The sequence below is a fragment of the Chiloscyllium plagiosum genome, unplaced genomic scaffold, assembly GCF_037043375.1.
Source record: "Chiloscyllium plagiosum isolate Xiang-an unplaced genomic scaffold, Cpla_swu_hap1 HiC_scaffold_25, whole genome shotgun sequence".
Taxonomy (NCBI): Eukaryota; Metazoa; Chordata; class Chondrichthyes; order Orectolobiformes; family Hemiscylliidae; genus Chiloscyllium; species Chiloscyllium plagiosum.
Window position 1 is genome coordinate 30,911,162 of NW_028270163.1, and position 20,925 is coordinate 30,932,086.

Below are 20,925 nucleotides of genomic sequence, written 5' to 3' on the forward strand. Positions count from 1 at the left end.
ACTAGAGCTTCCTCAAGTGCGAAGCTGAAGGAAACCCATATCTCTGAAGGCTAATACATATTGCCAATTACTTCCCATGTTTATCATAGTTGTTTTAGGTTGTGGCTAATGGAACTGCAGATTTTATTTTACAAGAGAAAGGGAAAAGTATAAAGAAACAGATCACAAATTAATGAAGCCAGAAGAGCACTTGTTTTCTTAGTCTGTACTTTTCCAAATCTGCTTTGATTTGCAAATAATCTCTTGTTCAACTTTTTGATTCACATTATCTTTCTCAATTTTCAGTTTATTATTAGTAATCTAGCAGTGTTTTCATAACCAACATTGAATGTACCAATTTGTGCTGAATAGATTTGGGAATATTTGTACTTAAGTTATGCCGACTGCATTAGAATAAAGCATGTTCTGATGTCAGGTTTTGAAAGCCCAAGTTCTACTTCTGTTTCTTACCTGTGAATCATACAAGAAACAATACTTCTGTGAGCATGTTGAAGTGTGGTAACCAAGCACAAGGACCTTAGTTATGCAGAGCCATGGGTGACAGTGATTTTTTTTTTGCACTCTTTGCTATTTATTGTAAGAGACAAATATTCAGGTGTTAGAAAGAATGTAAATTTGTCAATTAACATGAATCTGTTCCTTAAGTCAACCAAGGATGTGCACTTGCTTATTTGTAAGACTGTCTTGGTGACCAGGACCAAACACTGCTTAATGCTTTTATTTGACTTGGTGTACACTCATTCTAACTACATTACTCAATTTTAGGTGCTTTTGTTGATTTTGTTCCACAATAGTTGCATTCAATGCTTTGTGCAGGTCTCTAAACCTTTTCAGGGTTTTATGTGAGAATCTATGATTAACAAATAAAGTTTCTGTCTATGGGTTTTGTAGATGGAAACAAATTTAGATGAGTTTAATCTGCTATTGTGCTGATTTTTTTTTTTAATTTGCAAGGTATTTCAGAGCTAGCTGCTCCTAAATTCAATGCTCTCTACGAATTGAACAGCGTTTTAAATGTCTGACTTTGAGGCTTTCTTAACTTGCCTCACTCCATGACCACCTGTCTTAAATGATGACAGATTCTGTACCTACCCTTCCTTCCTAATGCTTTCCACCTTGACCCAACTCCCATTCATTGTTATCTTTGATCCTACCACTACTAAAGTATCAACAGTACCTCGAGCGATCTTTTTGAAAATCTGGGCGTAAGCTTTAAATATTTCTGCAGGTTTTTTAGGAAAGATCTTTTCAGTTCTTGTTTAACACACACAACATGGAAACAGAGCCTTTTGGTCTAACCAGTCCATGCCAAACATAATCCCAAACTAAATTAGTCCCACCTGCCTGCTCCTGGTCGATATCCCTCAATCTTTCCTGTTCACATGTATATCCAAATGTATTTTAAACACTACTTGAACCCACATCCACCATTTCCTCAGGAAATTCATACCATGTGCAAACCACCTTTATTTTCTTTTTTGTTTTTAGAAACAAATTGCTTTTATGCCTTTCTTTTAAAACCTCTCCCCACACCACACACCCCCGCCCAATCCTAAATATTCCCCCATCGTATGGAAAAGATGCCTGCTATTAACCCAATCAATACCCCTCCTGATTTTATAAACTTCTAAAAGGTCACCAGTCAACCCCTTGCAAGTGAAGAGGTCTGTCATTGTTTGCTTGAATGTCCCTTTTGGAAAATTTGTATCAGTGATCTGGCAATTATACCTTTTCCACAAACTAATTTGTTATCCATTTCAATGAGCCTCCTCTTATCTATGATTTTTGACTTGCTGTTTGATTTAAATTAATTTAATTACAAATTTGTACTCTATTTTCATTATGTATCTAACAGCATGACCTCTTTCTTTAACAGATCCAATTGCTTTCATGGACAAGTGAGCTACCTACTTATTGGCTTAATGTGTTGACTAACGCAAGCTAACTTGAAGTGATAAATACTTGGTTCTTATTTTATTATCACTAGAATTTGACAATCTAAAACTCTTGTGGTATCGTAACTATAGAATTAAAGTACATGCCTTCCATTTCCCTGCTCTGGCTGCATTTCTTAAGTGCCCAGCCCTTGTTAGTTTTACTGACACTGGATTGTGGACCAACCTGGTGTTAAACATAACGTGTCAGAATCTGAAATGGATATGAGTTTTATTTTTATTTTGGGAGTATGGAAAGTACTGGCAGTACAACTTTGAGTCCCACCACAAATGGTCAATGCAACTTGCAATTGTGCCTCCACAGCCCACAAGATCTGCGTAACTTGAAGGCTATTCTGATATAAACCCTTGGTGTGGAGTATAGACTTTGAGGTTCTGCAATGAGCTTGCTTTCTCCCCCCCCCATGTGTATTTTTGACTTTGCTTCTATAACTTACCTCAACTTTAATGATGTTGACAGTCAAGCTAAATGGCAAGTAATTCAGATTGTTCAGAGATTAACAACCAGAAACTATTTTAGTATTCAGGAACTTGTAAAATTCTTATGTAAATAGTTTTAAATGTATTGTTCTGATATTTTCGATGCACACTACTTTGGCAACTAGCTCAATGTGTTATTGTTTAATAGCGGCAGGTGTAAAGTGAGATGTTAAGCAACATTTACAATTTTCCAAATAGTATGGAGAAAACTTGACATGTGATGTAGTTTTATTTGACCAAGTGAAGTGAGGTACCATTGAAAGAACATTTTCTGTTCTCTTGCACAGATGTAGTGGCAGAAAAATATACTCCACGCTTGCTTGTTCATATCTCTGAAAAAACCTCCATTGTTTATTAAGTTGTCAATAGATTAGTTGTTCATAGGCTATGCGACATTGGTTTTTTTTCTACCACTGCCCTGACACTGACAGTACAGCAGTCGTGCCATTTTAGAAAGATGACTGAAGAGCTTCAAGTCCAAATTCATGGCATTCACTTTCATTTGTAAATCTGTTTTTTTTTTAAAAGTCTTTTGACTAAAACTCAGCACAGTAGCCATTTTTTTGCAGAATCTAGTAGTCCATATATTGCTGGTGTAATGTCAGTGCTCCCAAAATTGCAGCACAATTCATTGAACCATATGGCATTGAAATAAAGTCATGTCACGTGGTCAAATATCCAGCTTTAGAACTTGACCACTTAGGAAATCATGAAGTAATGGGTGTCAAGGGATGAGCAATGGCTTAAAGTTTCACTGCTGGAAATTGCAAGCAATCTGAGATTGTCCTAATTTTTCACCTTTGAAAGGTGATGTTTTTAGTGTGCAGACTTGACCCTACGTTTAAGATCTTCAGATTCTTTCTGTATGTTAATTTTAGTTCCATGTTAGAGAATCTGTGGCATGACTAATTGTTCTGAATGGAGTAATGTCGAGGGGCACCTGGAAACCTGCACCCGCAGCTGACATCAGGATGGAGATGTGGAATGTTTTGAAGGATTAAACCTGATCCAGTTCTATAATCGTTAATTGTTTGAATCTTGTAGGAAGCTAGGGAAGAGATTGTAGGGTCCCTTGCTGAGATATTTGTATCATTGTCAGCCATGTGTAAGATCCCAGAACACTGGGTATGTTGCCAGTATTTAAAGGCTAAGGAAAATCTAGGGAGCTAAAGACAGTGAGTCTTGGGTCAGTGGGTAAGTTGTTGGAGGGGATTTTGAGGCACACAGTTTGCATGTCAACATGGCTTTGTGTGAGGAAAGTGTTTCACTAACTTAGGGTTTTTTGAATAGGTGTCAAAGAAAATGTGAAGGCCAAGTAGAGGACATTATCTATTTGGATTTCAAAGTAAAGGTTCTCCACAGACCAGTTAAGGATAGGTGTAGGATCTGGGGGGCTGGCTGACTTTTGGATAGAAAATTGACTTGCAGGAGGGAGGCACAATAGTGGTGGAGGGTTGCTTTTCAGACTGGAGATCTGTGATCAGTGTGCTGTGGAGGATCAGTGTTGGGTCCACTGCTTTTCATTTGTATAAACTTGGATGTGAATATAGGAGATACAGTTAATAAGTTTGCAGACAAAGCCCCCAAAATAGGTGATATGCTGGACCATCAAGATTATCTCTGTACAAAAGACCTTGATCAGATGGGCTGAAGAATGGCAGGTGGATTTTAATTTAGTGTTGCATAAAGTGTCTCCTGGGAGTCCAAAAATGGAAGGCATAAGTTTTTAAAGTGAGGAGAGATTTTTTTTAAAAGGGACCAGAGGAGTAATTTTTTCTCACAGGGTGGTGTTTGAATGGAACAAGCGTTCAGGAAGAAGTGGGTACAAGAACATTTTTTTTAAAAAAAAAAAACATCTAGACGGGTATATGAAGAGGAAAGGTTTAGACAGGTATGGACCAAATGGTGGCATGCAACTAGGTCAGATTGGGATGTCTGGTTGGTATGGGTGAGTTGACCAAAGGGTCTGTTTCGGTGCCATAATTCTCTAAATGCTAACTTCCAATCTTGAAATCTTTTCCCAGATTTTCTGCAAATTCTCAACCTGTTGAATCCTTTAGAAGCTGCATCCATCAAATTTTGATATTCACAGCCTTGTTTATTATTTGAAAATGTCAACTTTGCCAGATTATTCCCTTACATTTAAGTGAATGGATAAGCCAGTCCTAATTGGAAATAACTTAATTGTTAAACATTTACTTTAAATGCTGTTAAGTCATGTCTATTAACTAATTGTGCTTTGCATATGTGTATTTGCATTGGCTGTTTGTACAATCTGAACAATTTTTGTTCGAAAAGGTTTGGTCTAGTGGGCTTGCATGTTACTTAAGGGTACTTCTGTTGAAAGACCGAAGGTTTTTATACAGTTGGCAGCATTTGGAACAACCTAATGTTTAATTATTTCAACACTGAAGAACAGTACTTAAAAATATTCCAGATTAATGAACTTCAAATATGAAAACATAGCTTGGAATAAACAAATCTGTTTCGGGAACGTGCTGTTTATTCCTTCAGAAGATCTGAAGGAAGTCTCTGTATAGCTTGCTTATTATTTTGGGTGGTTCAAGTTTCTAATTACTTTACGGAAAGGATCATTTTATTCTACTGATGTGCTGGTTGTTTAATCTGATCATTGCTGTATACTAAAACAGAGTTACTTTTAAAAAAAGTCCAATTGATATTTTTTTTATTTAAACATTCGTGTACTTAAAGCAAATTTGATACCTAAATTGAAGCTTGAGTCTTAATTTTAAAATGGCTTGCTCTTGCCATAAGAGTTTTTCATTTTTAAATTTACATTAGCAATTCTACACTTCAGCCATTCGATTTTGCCTTAGCTTAGACTTGCAAATCTGTTGCATCTGGAGTCATAGTCATAGAGATGTATGACGTAGAAACAGACCCTTCGGTCCAACTCGTCCATGCCGACCAGATATCCCAACCCAATCTAGTCCCACCTGACCCATATCCCTCCAAACCCTTCCTATTCATATACCCATCCAAATGCCTCTTAAATGTTGCGATTGTACCAGCCTCTACCACTTCCTCTGGCAACTCCTTCCATACACGTACCACCCTCTGGTCTTTTTTATATCTTCCCCCCCCCCCTCACCCTAAACCTACCCCCTCTAGTTCTGGATTCGCCCACCCCAGGGAAGTGTGTGTCTGTGTGTGTCTCTCTTACCCTATTTAACCTCTCCCTCTCCCTCCCAAAAATAGCCCTAGCCTATTCAACCTCTCCCTATAGCTCAAAACTGCCAACCCTGGCAACATCCTTTAAAGGTTCACAAACTATTTACAAGTTACACAACATCTTTCCAATAGGAAGGAGACCAGAATTGCATGCAATATTCCAAAAGTGGCCTAACCAATGTCCTGTACAGCCATAACATGACCTCTCAACTCCGTACTCCGTATTTTCCTCTGGTCAGAATATACCAAACACTGCCTTTGCTATTCTATTTATCTGCGACTCCACTTTCAAGGAGCTATGAACCTGCACTCCAAGGTCTTTGTTCAGCAACACTCACTGGGACCTTACCATTAAGTGTAGAAGTCCTGCTAAGATTTGCTTTTCCAAAATACAGCATCTTGCATTTATCTGAATTAAACTCTCTCTGCTACATCCTGTTGTAATCTGAGATAACCTTCTTAGCTGTCCATTCCACCTCCAATTTTGGTGTCCTCTGCCAACTTAATAACTATACCTCCTCTGTAAATGGCTTGCATATGAGCATAATTGTTGAAAAGTAGTGGACCCAAAACTGATCCTTGTGGCTTGATTCCAAAAAAAATGAAATTGTTTGCTCACTTGTAATGCAAGAAAGTGTTATTTTAACAAGTTTGTATTAACAAGCTAAGAGCAGGGTGTTCACCTTGCAGCCCCTGGCCTGTTCTGTTATTCAATAAATTCAATAAGATGATCTGATTATTGTCTTACTCCATATTTCCTGCCTTATTTAACTATAGCAAAGCACATATTTTGTTGCAAGGTAATTTCAATATAAACTATTTTTTTTTTGCTAATCACTTGCCCCTCTATCACTGCCCCAGATGCATCAGTTTTGTCATTGTTCTATCCATTTGAGTAATATGCTGCTTTTGTTCCTTTTTTAATAGGGCAGCTGAACAGTTTAAATGGCATGTTGCTCAAATGAACAAGTTACTCCTTTCTTAGTAAGATTGTTCACTATTTCAATGATTTTGTTTTCCAATCTGTCTTGGTCGTCATTGGATATTTCTGCAGCATGAGGCTTTTGCTCCGTAGTTTAACTTGTTGCTCTCCATGGAAATTGTGCTTTGTTCCTTTAATTATTCTCCTGTTCTACCTTGCTTTATGCTGTCACAAGCATGCTGTGCACATTCATGATCACACATCTGTTTTCGCTCACTGTACATAGTTCCTGTCTTAACCAAGCTGCTTTGCTATTGAGACCTGCAACTGGTAGTTTGGAACTTGCTTGAGAGGGTCAAGGCTAAATTCCAAGGTTGGGGAGATCGTTTTGTTTTTATTTTTTTTTCCTAGCATATGCATTTCCCTCTGGCCTTGTGTACTGAAAGGAGGCTATTTGTTTGTTTGAATCTGGAAAGTCACCAGCAACCCACCTCCCCTACCCCATAGGACTCCACTGGATTTCCACAGCAGCTGATTGACCCAACTGGGACTTGGTTGGGTGCCAGTGCCCACATTAGTGGGGCTGCATATCACTTGTGTGGGTCCAATGTTTCTCCAACATTTTGTCCTGGTTGGCATTTGTTGCCATGAAGCAGTGGGTTTCCATGATCTAGAGGCTGTGCACTGGCAAGCAATGATTTCAGCTCCCACTTTGCCACCTCCTTGCATCTGCATTATTGTCTATTCCAGCTGTCTGCTATAAACTTAATACTAGTCTTGAGGCAAATGCATCAATTCAATCCTTTTTTAAATATATTGGGTCTCTGGCTCCACTGACCTGTTTTGCTGAAATGTTGAGGCTAGCTACCTGTTCTGATGATCAGTCAGTCCTGTGTTAGCTCTGTGCAGTCTTGTTTTCAAATGGACTGATGGGATCACTGACCTTTAACCAGGTTAAGGATTGAAGATGTATAATGCGGAATTTGACTGAGTTCAGATCTTGACCCCAAAAAATGGGTCATTAACCTGGCAGACCACACCCCTCACCTCCATCGAGAGCCCCAAACAGTCCTTCCAGGTGAGAGGTTCACTTGCCTTTCCTCCAACCTAGTTTACTGTATCCGGTGTGCTCGATGTGGTCATCTTTACTTCGGTGAGACCAAACATAAACCAGGATGTGTATTGCTGAGCATCTCAGCTGTGCCCACAGGGGCTGACCTGACCTGATTTCCTAGTCACCACCCATTTTAATTCCCCTTCCCACTCCCTTTCTGACATGACCTATCTTTGGCTGCCTCTATTGCCACAGTGAATCAGACTGCAAATGTCTTCCTGGGTAGCCTACAACATGGAGAACTCGCTGTTTGTTTGCATTCTGATTTCAAATGTCCCTTCCCATCCTCTGACTCTTATCAGCTCACCCCCTTTCCTCCCCCCCCCCCCCCCCCCCCCCCCCCCCCACTTCCATTCCACTTACTGACCTTTTTTCCTTCCAGCCACCAACTGGATTCATTCCTCCCATTGACCAACCAGGCCGTACCATCTACCTGTGTTCACATATCACTACCTCACTTTTCCACCCCTCTCCCCACCTCTCCTCCTCTGCAGCTCCCCTCACCCCTACCCCCAATCCTGAAGGGTTATACCTGAAATGTTGACTTCTCCACCTGGCTTGCTGTGATTCCAGCCTCCTGCTTGCTTGTCTACTTTGGATTTCATCATCTTCAGTTTTTGTCTACAACTCCATTGGGTTGGCTGAGTTTGAAACTTTCAATACCATAAATGTCTGACAAGTGCAGATGTCTGGTAATAGTTATGTACAACTAACCTACTGTAGTTCTAAAGCTGTACTTTGTGTGAAATGCCAGATTCTAATTTCTGATCTTTCCTGTTGCCATTTTTTGTTCTACGATTCATGTCTCCTTGGGTTGTAATTTGGACACCACAGGGATTCCCATGCATATCCTGAGAGCCAGGCTTACATTGAAAGCTATTCAATGTTTGGGTGATCTTCTGAAAATTTTAATATCCAGTGCTGTGTATTGATTTGAATACAGGTTTTCTCAAGCACTGCATGCTGGGAGTTCAAGGTGGGAAGTGTGAGTTTTAGCTAATATCCTTTTATGGGTAATGGGGTGCAATTTTCAAATTGAGTGCGGTAGACTTCCACATCCAAGATAGTACTCTTGCAAGGCCAGGAATGTCCTGGGCCACGGCATTTTACTAGAAGACCTTGACTCCTCTCTGCTTGTCTGTGCAGCCACCCTGCTCAAATATGAATTCCAAGTGGCTGACTTAACTGGGCTTGTAAGAATATTTGGCCCACTTGAATGAATGCTTTGTCCACCTGACAGATCATTAAGTTGAATTTTGCTCCACACATACAACTTGGCCAATAGTGGCTGCAGCCATAGGGAGTGAATCCTGACTGAGATTGGAATAGCTCAACTAGGTGACATTCCAGGTAATACTAAGAGAATGAATCTTTAAAGTACTGGCTACCAAGGTGAAGGTTGCAACACAAATCAAAATTGTAGGGAATCTCTGTGCTCTGGCTGACAAGTATCCCTTAACTTGCATCAGCAACTAGGTTAGCTGACAATGAATCTTGCAATTTGTAGTAAATTGCTGTAGAGCAAACTACCACTTTTTTAATGTTGGTTACAGAAGATTGCTTACTCACTCTAACTTAAATGGCCATGAAGCACCTTGAAACATCCTAATGTGGTATGTTACATTACATCTACATTCCTTCATTCCTTCATTCTTTCATTCTTTCAAAGCTTTTGTTTCTTGTATGGAGAGCTTGACTGGAGTTCCAGTCAAGTCAGTTGTCCTGATCTATTTATTGGAGTCTGGTGTTTGTTACTTTGATCAGTTTCACCTATATGAACATATCATCTTGTCAACTTGTCATTGTTCCAGAAATGTTTCATCCTGGCTGTTCTTACCAATGGTCTGTTATCCTCTCCTGTCCTGTTCATGACTGGATGATACTCCAAGCTGGCTTGAATTTTTTCCATGAGTACTTGTAATGAATTTTCTCCTTTTTTTTTGAAGTTCAGTATATTGTAAAATATGATATCAGCAGACAGCAAACGCCTTTTCAAGATTTTGAGAAGGTCAATACCAAGTAAACTTAGCTGAAAATTGGGAAATGAAATGCCGTACAAACAGGCAGCATCTCTCCTGATATCACTGCAAACGTTTTGGCTGTGCATTTTTAATCTAGATTGACTGCAATGGGAATGGTGTTGCAGTATTGTATGCGGAGCAAAAACAGGTCCCATGTTGCTGTGCAAACATCTAGCCTTTGATTCATCAAGATCATTTTTGTGTACTCTTTAAACTTATTCTGTTGTTTTTTTCAATGTATTATATGATTTATTTTGAACATCAGCAAAATGCTTAGATCAGCTTCTGTTACAATGTAGTATTGCTGTGCATGTTTGGATTGAGCTTTGCAAACCTTTCTCCTGACCTTTTTTATTGCAGGGTTGAGTTAACCCCTGACTTCACCTCGGTGTAGGTTCTAAGCCTGATGACACTATTTCTGTAACAATATATTGGTAAGGTTCTTTTTCAGTATGCCCCATGCATGTCACCTGTCACAACTTGACACTTTTTTCTTTCCTGTCTGTCATTTACAAAGTGTTATCTGCTGAATCTATTAACCATTTTTACCTGGAACCTGTATTAACTGGCCACTTCAATTTTAATCTAGACAATCTGGAGAGTTTCTTCCAATTTGCAAGAAATGCAAGAGTAATTGAACCCTATTAATGTACTTGACCATTCAATACAGGCTTCACAAGGTTACACTCGATGAGAAGGTATGGGCACTTCAAGTAAATTCCACTTATCTATATGGTTTTAGCTAACTGAAGTAAAGTGAGAGTAAGGAATGCATTATTGGCAAAGATGCAGTTCTTTATCCTGTGCCCCACTCCCAACTATAGCTATGTCATCTCCCTATTGTCACATCTCCTTTTTCTCCCTCCCCTTTGGCTTCATTTCTCTCATTTTGCATTATCAGCATGATATAGTGCAGTAGAGATTTTTGTAGTAGACCCAGATATAATTTTGACCATTTTTCCTTAACTTTTGTTCAGTCAACTCCAACCGCCTGCCTCCCCCCAAAACATTTCTGCCCCACCATGTATTCTTAACTCAAAAGTGACTTGTTTTACTATCTTTCACCAATCTCCAATTTTGACTAAAACTGTATGTTGTGTTACTGGTTTTCAATACCTTGTTGGCTACTGAGCTGGTTTAAAGGTAAGGATGTTCTTGGGGATGCAAGGAAACTTACTGCAGTAACTTCAATTTTTTTGTCCTTTGCTCCTTGAGAAGCCATTAATGAAGGAATGTAATTCTGAATGTGAATCTGTCAACAATGTAACCAAGTTAATTTCCAGCACTAAAGCAAGTGTTTTGTTGACTTTGTAATGTGGACTCTTGATTGACTGAGTGCAATCTGCACCCCCTCACTGCTGATGGAATGGTTGAATGTCTGCACTGGGAGGAAGGTTGGTTGAAATGAACTTGTTCGACTTTCTTTCAGTAACCTAGGGAGTAAGATATACTTTGTGTCCTAATGTACTGTGTAGGTGCACATTTTTTTAAAAAAAATCAGCCACTCCCAGAACGATTGGGGAAAATACCAAAACTTTAGTCAGGTTTCAAGATGTCCTTGAAGGAGAAAGATCTACCGAACTAGTGAAATGTCAAGTTGCTAATTTGAGTGAGGAACTTTGATTTACTGTGGACTCTGCTAGAGGCCAGATTAGAGTGCAGGTCTAAGGCATAGTAAAAAGTGAGAATTTTAACATGGAAGTAAGAATTTATTGCAGTGTTTGTGTTTAACATAACCAATATGTGCAAGAAACCTTTCCTAATGTATCTGGTGGTTGAAGCCATGGGTGAAGTACAAATCTGTGCAAGTACAAATTTAATTGATGTATGGAATTGCTTTTCAATGAATAAGCAGTTTTAAATATTGCAATTATACAGTGTTGGATCTCTCTGTACTTAAAGCAAAACCACTTGGGCTCATCTGCTCTTATGAGCATTGTATTTACTGAAGCACAATTTGGTCTTGCACATTGAAATGTTTCGTGAAATGTAACTGGATCCCAGCTGGTTGGAACCTTTATTTTGGAACCTTCTGCAAAGATCTTTGACTTTAGTTTCCAAGCTCATTAACTTTTCTGAGTGTTTTAAATTTATTTTAAACATGCTTCACTGACATATGTGCTTTTTATAATGCCTAATAAGATTTTTCTGGGTCTTGTCAGATTTCTTGATTTGAACTGAGATTAACCATTCCTGCATAGCTTCCTCCTAGTGGAAAAAGCCTAAATAGTGTTAATTTGAAAAATATTTGTTTCGTGTTGGCCAGAGGGTTAAATGAACTAAATTACACTAATCTCCTCGTCAATGACAGCTTGTTCTCTTTTCCATTTTTATGCAGAAATGAAAAATGAACTTACTGCAGCCTCAGTAAGTTAAATGTTTATAATGAACCTGTGTAACATCTGTGGATGGTGTTTAGAATATTCCTGGTACATGTTGCATGAATCAGTCTCCATGAGATTAGCTGTAAATATTGTGACCAGAGATTCCATGTTCTGTGTGACTTGAGACTATACAAGAAAGCCTTGGGCAATTTGCAGTCAAATGATGTGCTTCTGAGTGTTTCCATGGATTGTGCAAGTGGGAGATGAGACTCTTGAAGAATATAACGTTAATGTGTCCTTTTTTTTGGTTTTCATAACTGCTGATAAAAGTTAGAAATTTCCATTAAATGGAATGCTGCCTGGATTGTGATGCAAGCTTTCTATTTTCTGGCTTTCATTCTGAGAAATTGCAGTGGGGTTTCAAGACCTCTTTTTGGGTAACTGAGCAATGATGGAAGAACTTGGAATTAGTTTGAGTACAAATGTCTAATCTAAATCAACTGCCACATCCCTCTGATACTCTTTTCACCACCTCTGGGCAAGCAGCAGGAATAACTAGAGATTTAAGACTGCTAGATCTTGTTCAGCTACAGCACTGAATCCATTTGGGTAGTTGCCTAGAGGTTACTGTGCATATTGATGACTCCTTATCCCTGCAGGATCAACCTGTAGTCACTGTCTATTATATGAACTCTCCACAAGACAAAAGCTTGACTTAAGTGGGTGGACTATTTCATCACAGGAATATATATGCATGAAACATCTAAAGGAGATAGGACTGCAGATGCTGGTGATCAGTCAAGTGTGTGTTGCTGGAAAAGCACACAGGTCAAGCAGGAGAATCGATGTTTCGGGCAAAAGCCCTTCATCAGAATGAGACTTGTGGGCCAGGGACTGAGACAAATGGGAGGAGTGGTGTCAAGGGGGAAGGTAGCTGAGAAAGGGATAGGTGGATGAAGAGGGAGATTGTGATTGGGGGGGGGAGGAAAAAGAGTGATGGATAGGTCCGGAGGGTAGTGCCAAGTTGGAGGCTTGGGACTGGGATAATGTGGGGGAGGGGAAATGAGGAAGCTGTTGAAATCCACACTTATCGTGTGGTTGTGTGCTCCCATGAGGCTGAACAGTTCATCAATTTTACCAACCCCTTCCACCCTGACCTCAAATTCACAGACTATTTCAGACACCTTCCTCCCTTTCCTGGACCTCTCCATAACTGTCTCCAGTGACCTGATTAACCACAGACATCTACCATAAGCTCACAGCTACCTAGACTGTACATGCTCCCACCCTAATTCCTGTAAAAATGCCATTCCTTATTCCCAATTTCTCCATGTGTTCCCAGGATGATCAATTCGCCTCCGTCCCAGATGGCCTCCTTCCGGATCATCTCAGGACATCTCTGGGGCACCTACCAACTCTTTCCCCTCTTTCTCCCCCTTTACCAACTGAACACTTCACTTCAAGTGCTCCTCCCACTCTGTCAAGGGCATGCAGGTCGTGGGCCGCCTCTACCATCAAACTAACCTGACCCCTGGGATGAAGAACACCTCATGTTCTGCCTTGGGACTCTGCAACCACATGGGATAAATGTGGATTTCAACAGCTTCCTCACTTCCCATCTCCCCTACATTATCCCAGTTCCAAAGCCGCCAACTCGGCACTGCCCTCCTGACCTGTCCATCACTCACCCTGACCTATCGACTTCTCCCTCTTCTATTGCTTTCTCAGCTACCTTCTCTCCCCCCCCCCCCCCACCCCCCCCCCCCCCCCACATCTCTCAGCCCTGGCCCACAAGCCTCATTCCTGATGAAGGACTTATGCCTGAAATGTTAATTCTTCTGCTGCTTGGAATCTGCCTGACCTGTTTTCCCAGCAACAGCAACTCTAAAACATCTAAATGGTAAATGTTGCTCTCAATCTGAGTCATTGAAGCCCATTCCAGGTACCCCTCAAGGTGCAAATACAAAATGGGAGTTTTTGCTGCCACTATTTAAGGCATTCAATGAAAACAAATTTCACAGGGCTGTAATCTAAAGGGATATAGTGGTGACCAAATACCTATTCACCTAAAGGCCTTAAAGCAGATGGAAAGGATATGGTCAAATGAAGTCTAAGTGAGATTATAGGGTCAGTATAGGTAAAACTTGCCTGCGAACAGTGATCTGGTTATGGAATATGGTTGTATGGGGAGACAAGATAATTGTGGAGGAGCATTTTAGTCAGAGCTATTTCACGTGGCAGTCTGTAATGATCTGTGCATTTGTCTTCCTCTTCCTGCTTTTCTCTTCCAGCATTTAGAACAGTGGTTGATCTCCCTTCATTGTTACATGAATTAAGCAGTCCGTCCTAAGGTTTGCTGAGTTGGTAAACTAACTACTTTGAAACCGATTACTAAATTGATAGTTTTCTTTTGTCTGAGTTCAAATTTGGAACACTTGCACACTTTTTTAAGAAAACAAAATTGATATGTGCATGTAGCCAATCTTGGGTATTTTTGTTCTTTCCACTTGAGGGCACTAGTTGTATATCCATTTCAAAGCCATAGAGATCAGTAGCACCTTAGCAAAGCAGTAGAGGGCACCCAGCACCTGTGTACTGTAAGTTAACATATATATGCAAAAAGCATTCTCAAGTTTAAACCAATTAATCTTCCTGTTTTTTTTTAATTCTCATTTAGGGAAAATTGGTTTCCTTTCAAATCTGGAATCTGTTGCTTTCCTGTAACAGTGTCTCATTTGAATTCCGGAGCCAAGTTTTAAAACACTTGTTATTGCAATGCCCTTGAAAATGTAGTCGTGAATTTGTGTTGGAATCTAACTACTTGAGTAGGCAATAATTAGTTTGTAGTTATGTTCAATGTTTTTTTCCCTTTCCTTAAGGATTGGTGTGGTTCTTATCCTGGCAAATGCTTGATCATGTTTTTTTTTGCTTGCTTACATGCACTTTTTTGCATGCACGTGCTTTGATCTTGATTTCAAAAGATGACTTGAAGCTTAATTGTCAGTGTTTCTAAATAGTAAGTACAGATTAGGGCATTTTCTCAATGTTGGGTTAATAGGAAGGAATGACTTGCCAAATAATTCAAACTATCAGGTCCACTTGGTTTCCATGTCCTTGCTTATATTCAATCTGCAGGTCTGCATGGAATTCTGAAACAATACAATAAATTGAGTTTTTTATCCCTATAAAAAATGGAATTCTCCTCTCTGGAAATATTAATACTGTATTCTAAAATTTTCTGTATAGTAAAGTCAAATACATCTCACTGCAGTTTTGATATGTTAACATGGTTAGATCCTCATGTCTGCAATCGAGTGAATGACCTAACACCATCTTCCTGTCATGACCACCCTGTTTTGTGCTGAGCAATGAATTGTTGTAATTAGAAGTTTGGTGAAGATGGGAATGTTCTTTGTGGACATTGTTTTAGGACAAAGTTTTGCCTACAGTTATGTCAACATAGTTTTTTAAAAATTTGAAAAGCTGGTGCTAAGGAAGTTTCCAGTGCACTTCGCATGCTTTCAGGAGTTAACTGTTCTAATGTAGACAACATTGGAATAACAACAATCTGCTACATTTGTTAAATGTTACTTATCTGTGGGGAGATATCTTAAGATATGTGTTAGAAATGAAAATCGCTTCTCAATAATCGCTCTAGACAAATTCAGGAAAACAAAGTTTTATTAGCAAGTCTGCAGAGTTGGGCACTCTTCTGAGAAAAAGCGCGCCAGGCTAACAAAGTTTTCGATTAAATACAGTTCAAGCTCCTCCCTTCTATAGCTCTAAAGAGTCACGAGGTTCACATTCTGAACATTCATTATTTTTCCACTCTGGACCCTTATCACAAAGTCTGCAGTATATGTCTCCCTAGTTGTTTTTCTAGCCTGCAGTCTTATCAGTCAAGGACTTATTCTTCTCTGTCAGAGTTAGTGGTCTTATCAATCAAGGACTTGTTTTTCTACTCTGTCTCGTCCTTTATTATAGAGAAGCATGTTTTACCCTACCCCCACGGCTCTATTCCCCTTAGACTCTGAGGTCATGCACATCTTAACTATTTGTACCGAAATCGTCTCTCACAATATGGAAGTGAAGGTTTCTGCATGTGACTGTCAAAAGTAACTGTGGCTCTTCAGGATAATTTTGGTTTTGACTGGTGGCAATTGGTATAGTTCACTGTTAGAACCAAGTAGAGTGAATAATACCTTTTCTCCGCACCTGAGGTTTAAGTGCTTAATTCTTTTGGATATTTGTGTAATGCTGAAGAAATGAGATCTCGAGTTAACAAGTTATAAGTTCATTATCAAATATAAAACTAAGTATAGACATGATTTTAGTATTATGTTGTCTCTCATTGCACAATCCTTCCATACCCCCACCATGACCAAGTAGCCAGAAGGTAGAATTGAAAGGGTAAAGTTCACAAGTGTAAAAATTATTTTGTTCTTAATTGTCTGAAAGTAGTGCATGGCCTTTGCAAGTTGGTTGATCTTCTGGAGATGGTCTTTTCTTGAAACTGCTAACTGTTCTTAGTCGGAGTGGGTACTGTGGTACTGAAAGCTCCTTTTTTCTGGTTTTTATATTGTATTTTCAACTTCCATCAGCTGCGTCTGAGTTTGGTGAATTTTGAACTGCTTTGTTCCAAGTGGCAGACATTGATGTTACAGGAGTAACAGACAAGCGCAAGTTCTTATGTTGGGTTTAGATCCAATGACAACATCTTTTGCACTGGAAGATATGACCAGTAGACTAAGCACTCACACTTGTGGTGGGTTAGTTTGAAAGAGTGGATGGAGAGCAAAGGAGGAGAAAGCAAATTACATCAATTCAGTTAAGGTTTTTTAGCTGACCTTCAGGGGAGGTTGTATGGTATGGCCAAAGCTGTTCAATATTCTATATATGTAAGAATATCCTTTCATTGTGGTGACTAAAATGTCAGTTTTTCATTAGATTCAGCTGAAGTACTAAATGAATTGCATGTTCATATGCAGTGGTCCAGCCAATGTAGTGATATCATCAAACTCTTAATTTATTTTCAACAATATTGATCAACTTTATTGCAGGGTTGGTTACTAAGAAGGTTAGGTTCTCTCTAAATCTGCCCACTTAGTGCAGCAAAAGATTGAATATTTGAAGGCCACTGTTTAATTCCTGCAATTAAATTGCTCAACCTTATTTGACCCATTTCCTTTTCAAACTTAGACTCTGATTTTGTAAAAACATTTCCACTAATTGTGTGCAAACTGTTTCCTTTCACCTTCAGTAAACGATAGCATATGCCCAATAAAGGTAGCATGGTTGCAGTCATTAGATTAAATTAAGATAACTTTTAAGTGCTGTTACATTTTGTGTTGAGCATTTCTACTAAAAGCTGCCTCAGGAGCTCACTAAATGTTTGGAGTGTTAGAAAGCCCTTAACTCGGTAATTAGGCATCAATTTCTTCCGAGGCAGCATGCTACGGTGTGAGATGTTTATCAACAGTTTTGAGCTTGCCTGTCACAATATTGGGAGCTTCAGGACACAAAGTAGTCAAAATATGAAGGGCAAACTACATTCCATGTGATGCTTTTGTGTACCGAGGTGGAAGGAATTGCTGGTGTCACTGCAAAATTAAAAGCTTATAGTGCAGGAATAAAAGTCCAGGCTTGTCAGAAATCCTGGACTTGAACATGTCCACAAATATTCACATTACAATGAGCCTAGGAGAGCTCTCAAAGCTTTGGACACATGGAATTTGACAAGTGTTCATTGTAATATTTTTACAGTTATTTACCATCTGATCTAACTTAAGTATGGGGCATGTTGAAACTGCGGCTCTCCTTGGTGAGCTGAGCATCTACTTGGTGTTTACGTGAGGTTTTGTATCAAAACTTTTGATATTTTGATTACAGGTCGTTCCATAACGTGATGGTTGCATTCTTGTGCAACCCTGTTATAAAATCCAGCTTTAGAAGCAATGTTTAATGTTGGAGATTTAATCATGTCACAGCCAATGCACATTTTAAAGTTAGCACTTTAGAAAGTATTCCTATTCTGTCAATTGCGTTACAGCAAAATGTCCTGTAATCATTAGATGGCAAAAGGCATGGACGTAATTCGATTTTAACTTTTTCAATCTAGGCTTATGATACTTAGTCATTCAACCCTTGAGTTGGTCATATCTAAAGCTGTTTTGAAAATGAATGCACAGGCAATCTTTTCAGGAATTAGGTGAAAGTGAGTGTGTTCTTGACCTCCTTAACCCATTTGTTAGGGTAGTAGGCATGTGACCGAATGAAATCTGTCTGATCTATTCAATGGTGAAGCAGGCTTGAGGGATGGAAGACAGAAGAGGAGGCCCTAACATTTCTTCTTGGCCTGCAGCTAATACTGATGCTGGAGGTATCCTGAACGCAATCAATGTCAGGAAGGTATGACTGGATACAAAACGACCAATGGAGAGTGTATCTTCTGAGTACAGGCTGTTGGGCACTTTTTTAAAGCAAATTGTTCTTCAGATGCCAATTTAAATTTGGCCATAGTGCTGTATTCATTGGGCATAGCTGGTCACAGTTTAACCTGAGGGTCTCTGCCTCAGGTGAGAGGTTAAGGAGAGCCCTTCATTGTAACTTCAGCTGATGCTGTTTTTGTGGGGTTATGTTCTGCAAACCAGTCATCCAACCATCTGAGCTAATTGACCCTTCCTTTTGAAACTGAACTAGCCATATTACTAATAGGAACAAAAGGTTCAAACCTGCAATGTGAATTGCTGCCTGACTTCCCAAAGCCTAGCCACCTTTTTAGAAGGCACTTGTCAGGAGTGTAATAAATTTTTCCTGGCTGGATGACTGCAGCTGCTACAGGACTTTTTGGAGCTTGAAAAAGCAACCACTTTTTTTTTCCCCCACTGGTATCACAGCCAGAACCATCCCACCCCCACCCCCACCCCCACCCTGGAACAGGTTCAAGGGACTGGTCTGTTCCTATTCTTTTGTTCCTGTGTTAATAGTTCCAATGCTGTGTATTTAAGCTTTAATGGAATGATGCATGTATTGATTAATTTTAATGTTGCTTGAGACTCCAATACTTGTCTTAATTGAGGGAGGGTGAAGGTACTGACAGTGATTGCATCACCTAATTGAAGTTGGTGAGATTGGTTAAAGGAGCCCCTGCAAACAAGAACTGCACCCCTGCCCCAAAAATAAATTTTTCTTCTGGGGCAGCTCAAAGGGGCAATACCACCACACCATGAGCCCTAACCTTTGATTCTCCTAATCAATATACAAATGACCTCTGTTAGTGGATGAACCATTGCTCAAAAGTGAGGAAAAAGACTTTGTACAGCACTACCAATGACCTCTGGACATGCCAAAAGCACTGTAGTTAATAGAGTACGATACAACTTTAGGAGCTGTGTGTAAAAGTGGATTCACAATTCTTGTTTAAAGCTTTACTAACTGGACTTAACGATTGGGACACAGTTTACTTGATTTTCCTCAGCTGGCTTTTCCTTCCTCTACTGCACAATGCCAGTATCTTCCCGCATGTTTGTCCACATTATTTTGCTGCTCTCACCTTTCCTTGGCTTGATGCATACTTTCCAGGATGCAAAGAATCTCCTGGTAAGTTCTAGGTTTTGATTTTGATATATCTTCTGCATTTGCTGTTTTTCCTTAACATCAGGATTATGGTCATTTTATGTAAATTCTTAGCCTAACCCATAACAAAGGGAAAGCAAATAGCAATTCTCATGGAGAATACTACTTTCCTTTAATATAATCTTGATAATTGTATATTGAGGGAATCCTCTGGAAAGATACATTCATTGCCCAGGCTTTGTGGAAGCGTTCCACAAATGTTAATGTTGACCTCCTGAGAGAACCAACAAGTTGGGAATTGCTAATGGATATGTAACTTTAAATATAACGATTAGTGTTTGTGGGAAAGTTGTCCTTTTCTGAACATTGACTTTATAAATGAAGTTGCTTTTGGATTACTGAGAAATAGTGGACAATGTTTTTGGAGGCTAGTGTATGCTAGTTTGGCTGATCTCATAATAAATCTGTTCTGATATCGGCCACTTTGAGGCCTTTGTTAACAAAGGTACAAAATTCCAGTTTCCAGTCAGAGTATTCCTTCTATCCATATCAGATTGATAGAGGTATTCCAAAACAATGAAGTATTTTAATGGCCAAAGGCATTTGATTGAAATGCTTTTGAAGCCAAAACTAGATGGGGATATCTTCCATTCAAACATTTTTCTTAAACAAGCGTGATGCCCTTTTTGATTTAACTTGTTCCACCTTCCTATGTTGCGTTCCTAGAATAGTAACTTTGGGGAGTCTTTGTTTTGGAGCAGTTCCAGTCATTTGTGGTTAGTACTTCTACCACAGGGTTTCAATATTTCCAAAAATCTCATTTGACTCTAACTTGGTATTGTTAATGATATGTTGGTCAGTATAATTGTACTGTGGATTATCCTGTGGTAACTATGTATAGATACACTTGCAAAACATTCCTGAAGTTCATCACTTTTTATATTGCCTTTCAAATCTTATTGCTTAGGAAGCCAGTTATATGCAAATTGTTCCCCTATTTGCATTACTAAAAAAGACCACTATCAACCCAAAATACATTCTGGTGAAGATCAGAAATTAATTCTGTAGCGCACCTTTCAAATAACAGATTATGTATCAAGTTTTATTGATCTTCAAGACCTAATTTCTAAGGGTAAGGTGGAAACCCAAATTTCTTCTCTTTTTCATTTAGGCTAAACGGAGGTGTAAACCACTCACTATTGAACTAATCCACTTTTAGTTGACCATTTCAAATGTATGCTTGGTCTGCAAGAATAAAGGCAAAATCAATACTTTAATTTCAATTTGTGTAGTAATCACAAGTCCTTAACATGTGTTAAAACCCATGACCACTTCCATTTTG

The 20,925-nt window shown here is 39.2% G+C and overlaps 1 protein-coding gene across 4 annotated transcripts in view; it reads left to right on the forward strand.

Annotated features, from left to right (window-relative positions):
* Nucleotides 1-20,925, forward strand: part of LOC122562122 (uncharacterized) — a 104,659-nt gene that overhangs the window by 75,366 nt on the left and 8,368 nt on the right. Inside the window, exons 4-5 of one of the 4 annotated variants that reach the window (XR_006315227.2) lie at nucleotides 10,045-10,118; nucleotides 12,023-12,051. The exons of 2 other annotated variants lie outside the window; for them this stretch is intronic. Coding sequence is in view for 1 of the 2 variants with exons in the window: in XM_043714669.2 (XP_043570604.1) it covers nucleotides 10,045-10,078 (34 nt within the window). In the remaining variant the exon portion in view is untranslated. The remainder of the gene's footprint in view (nucleotides 1-10,044; nucleotides 10,119-12,022; nucleotides 12,052-20,925) is intronic. One more of the 4 variants, XM_043714669.2, reaches the window with a different exon arrangement.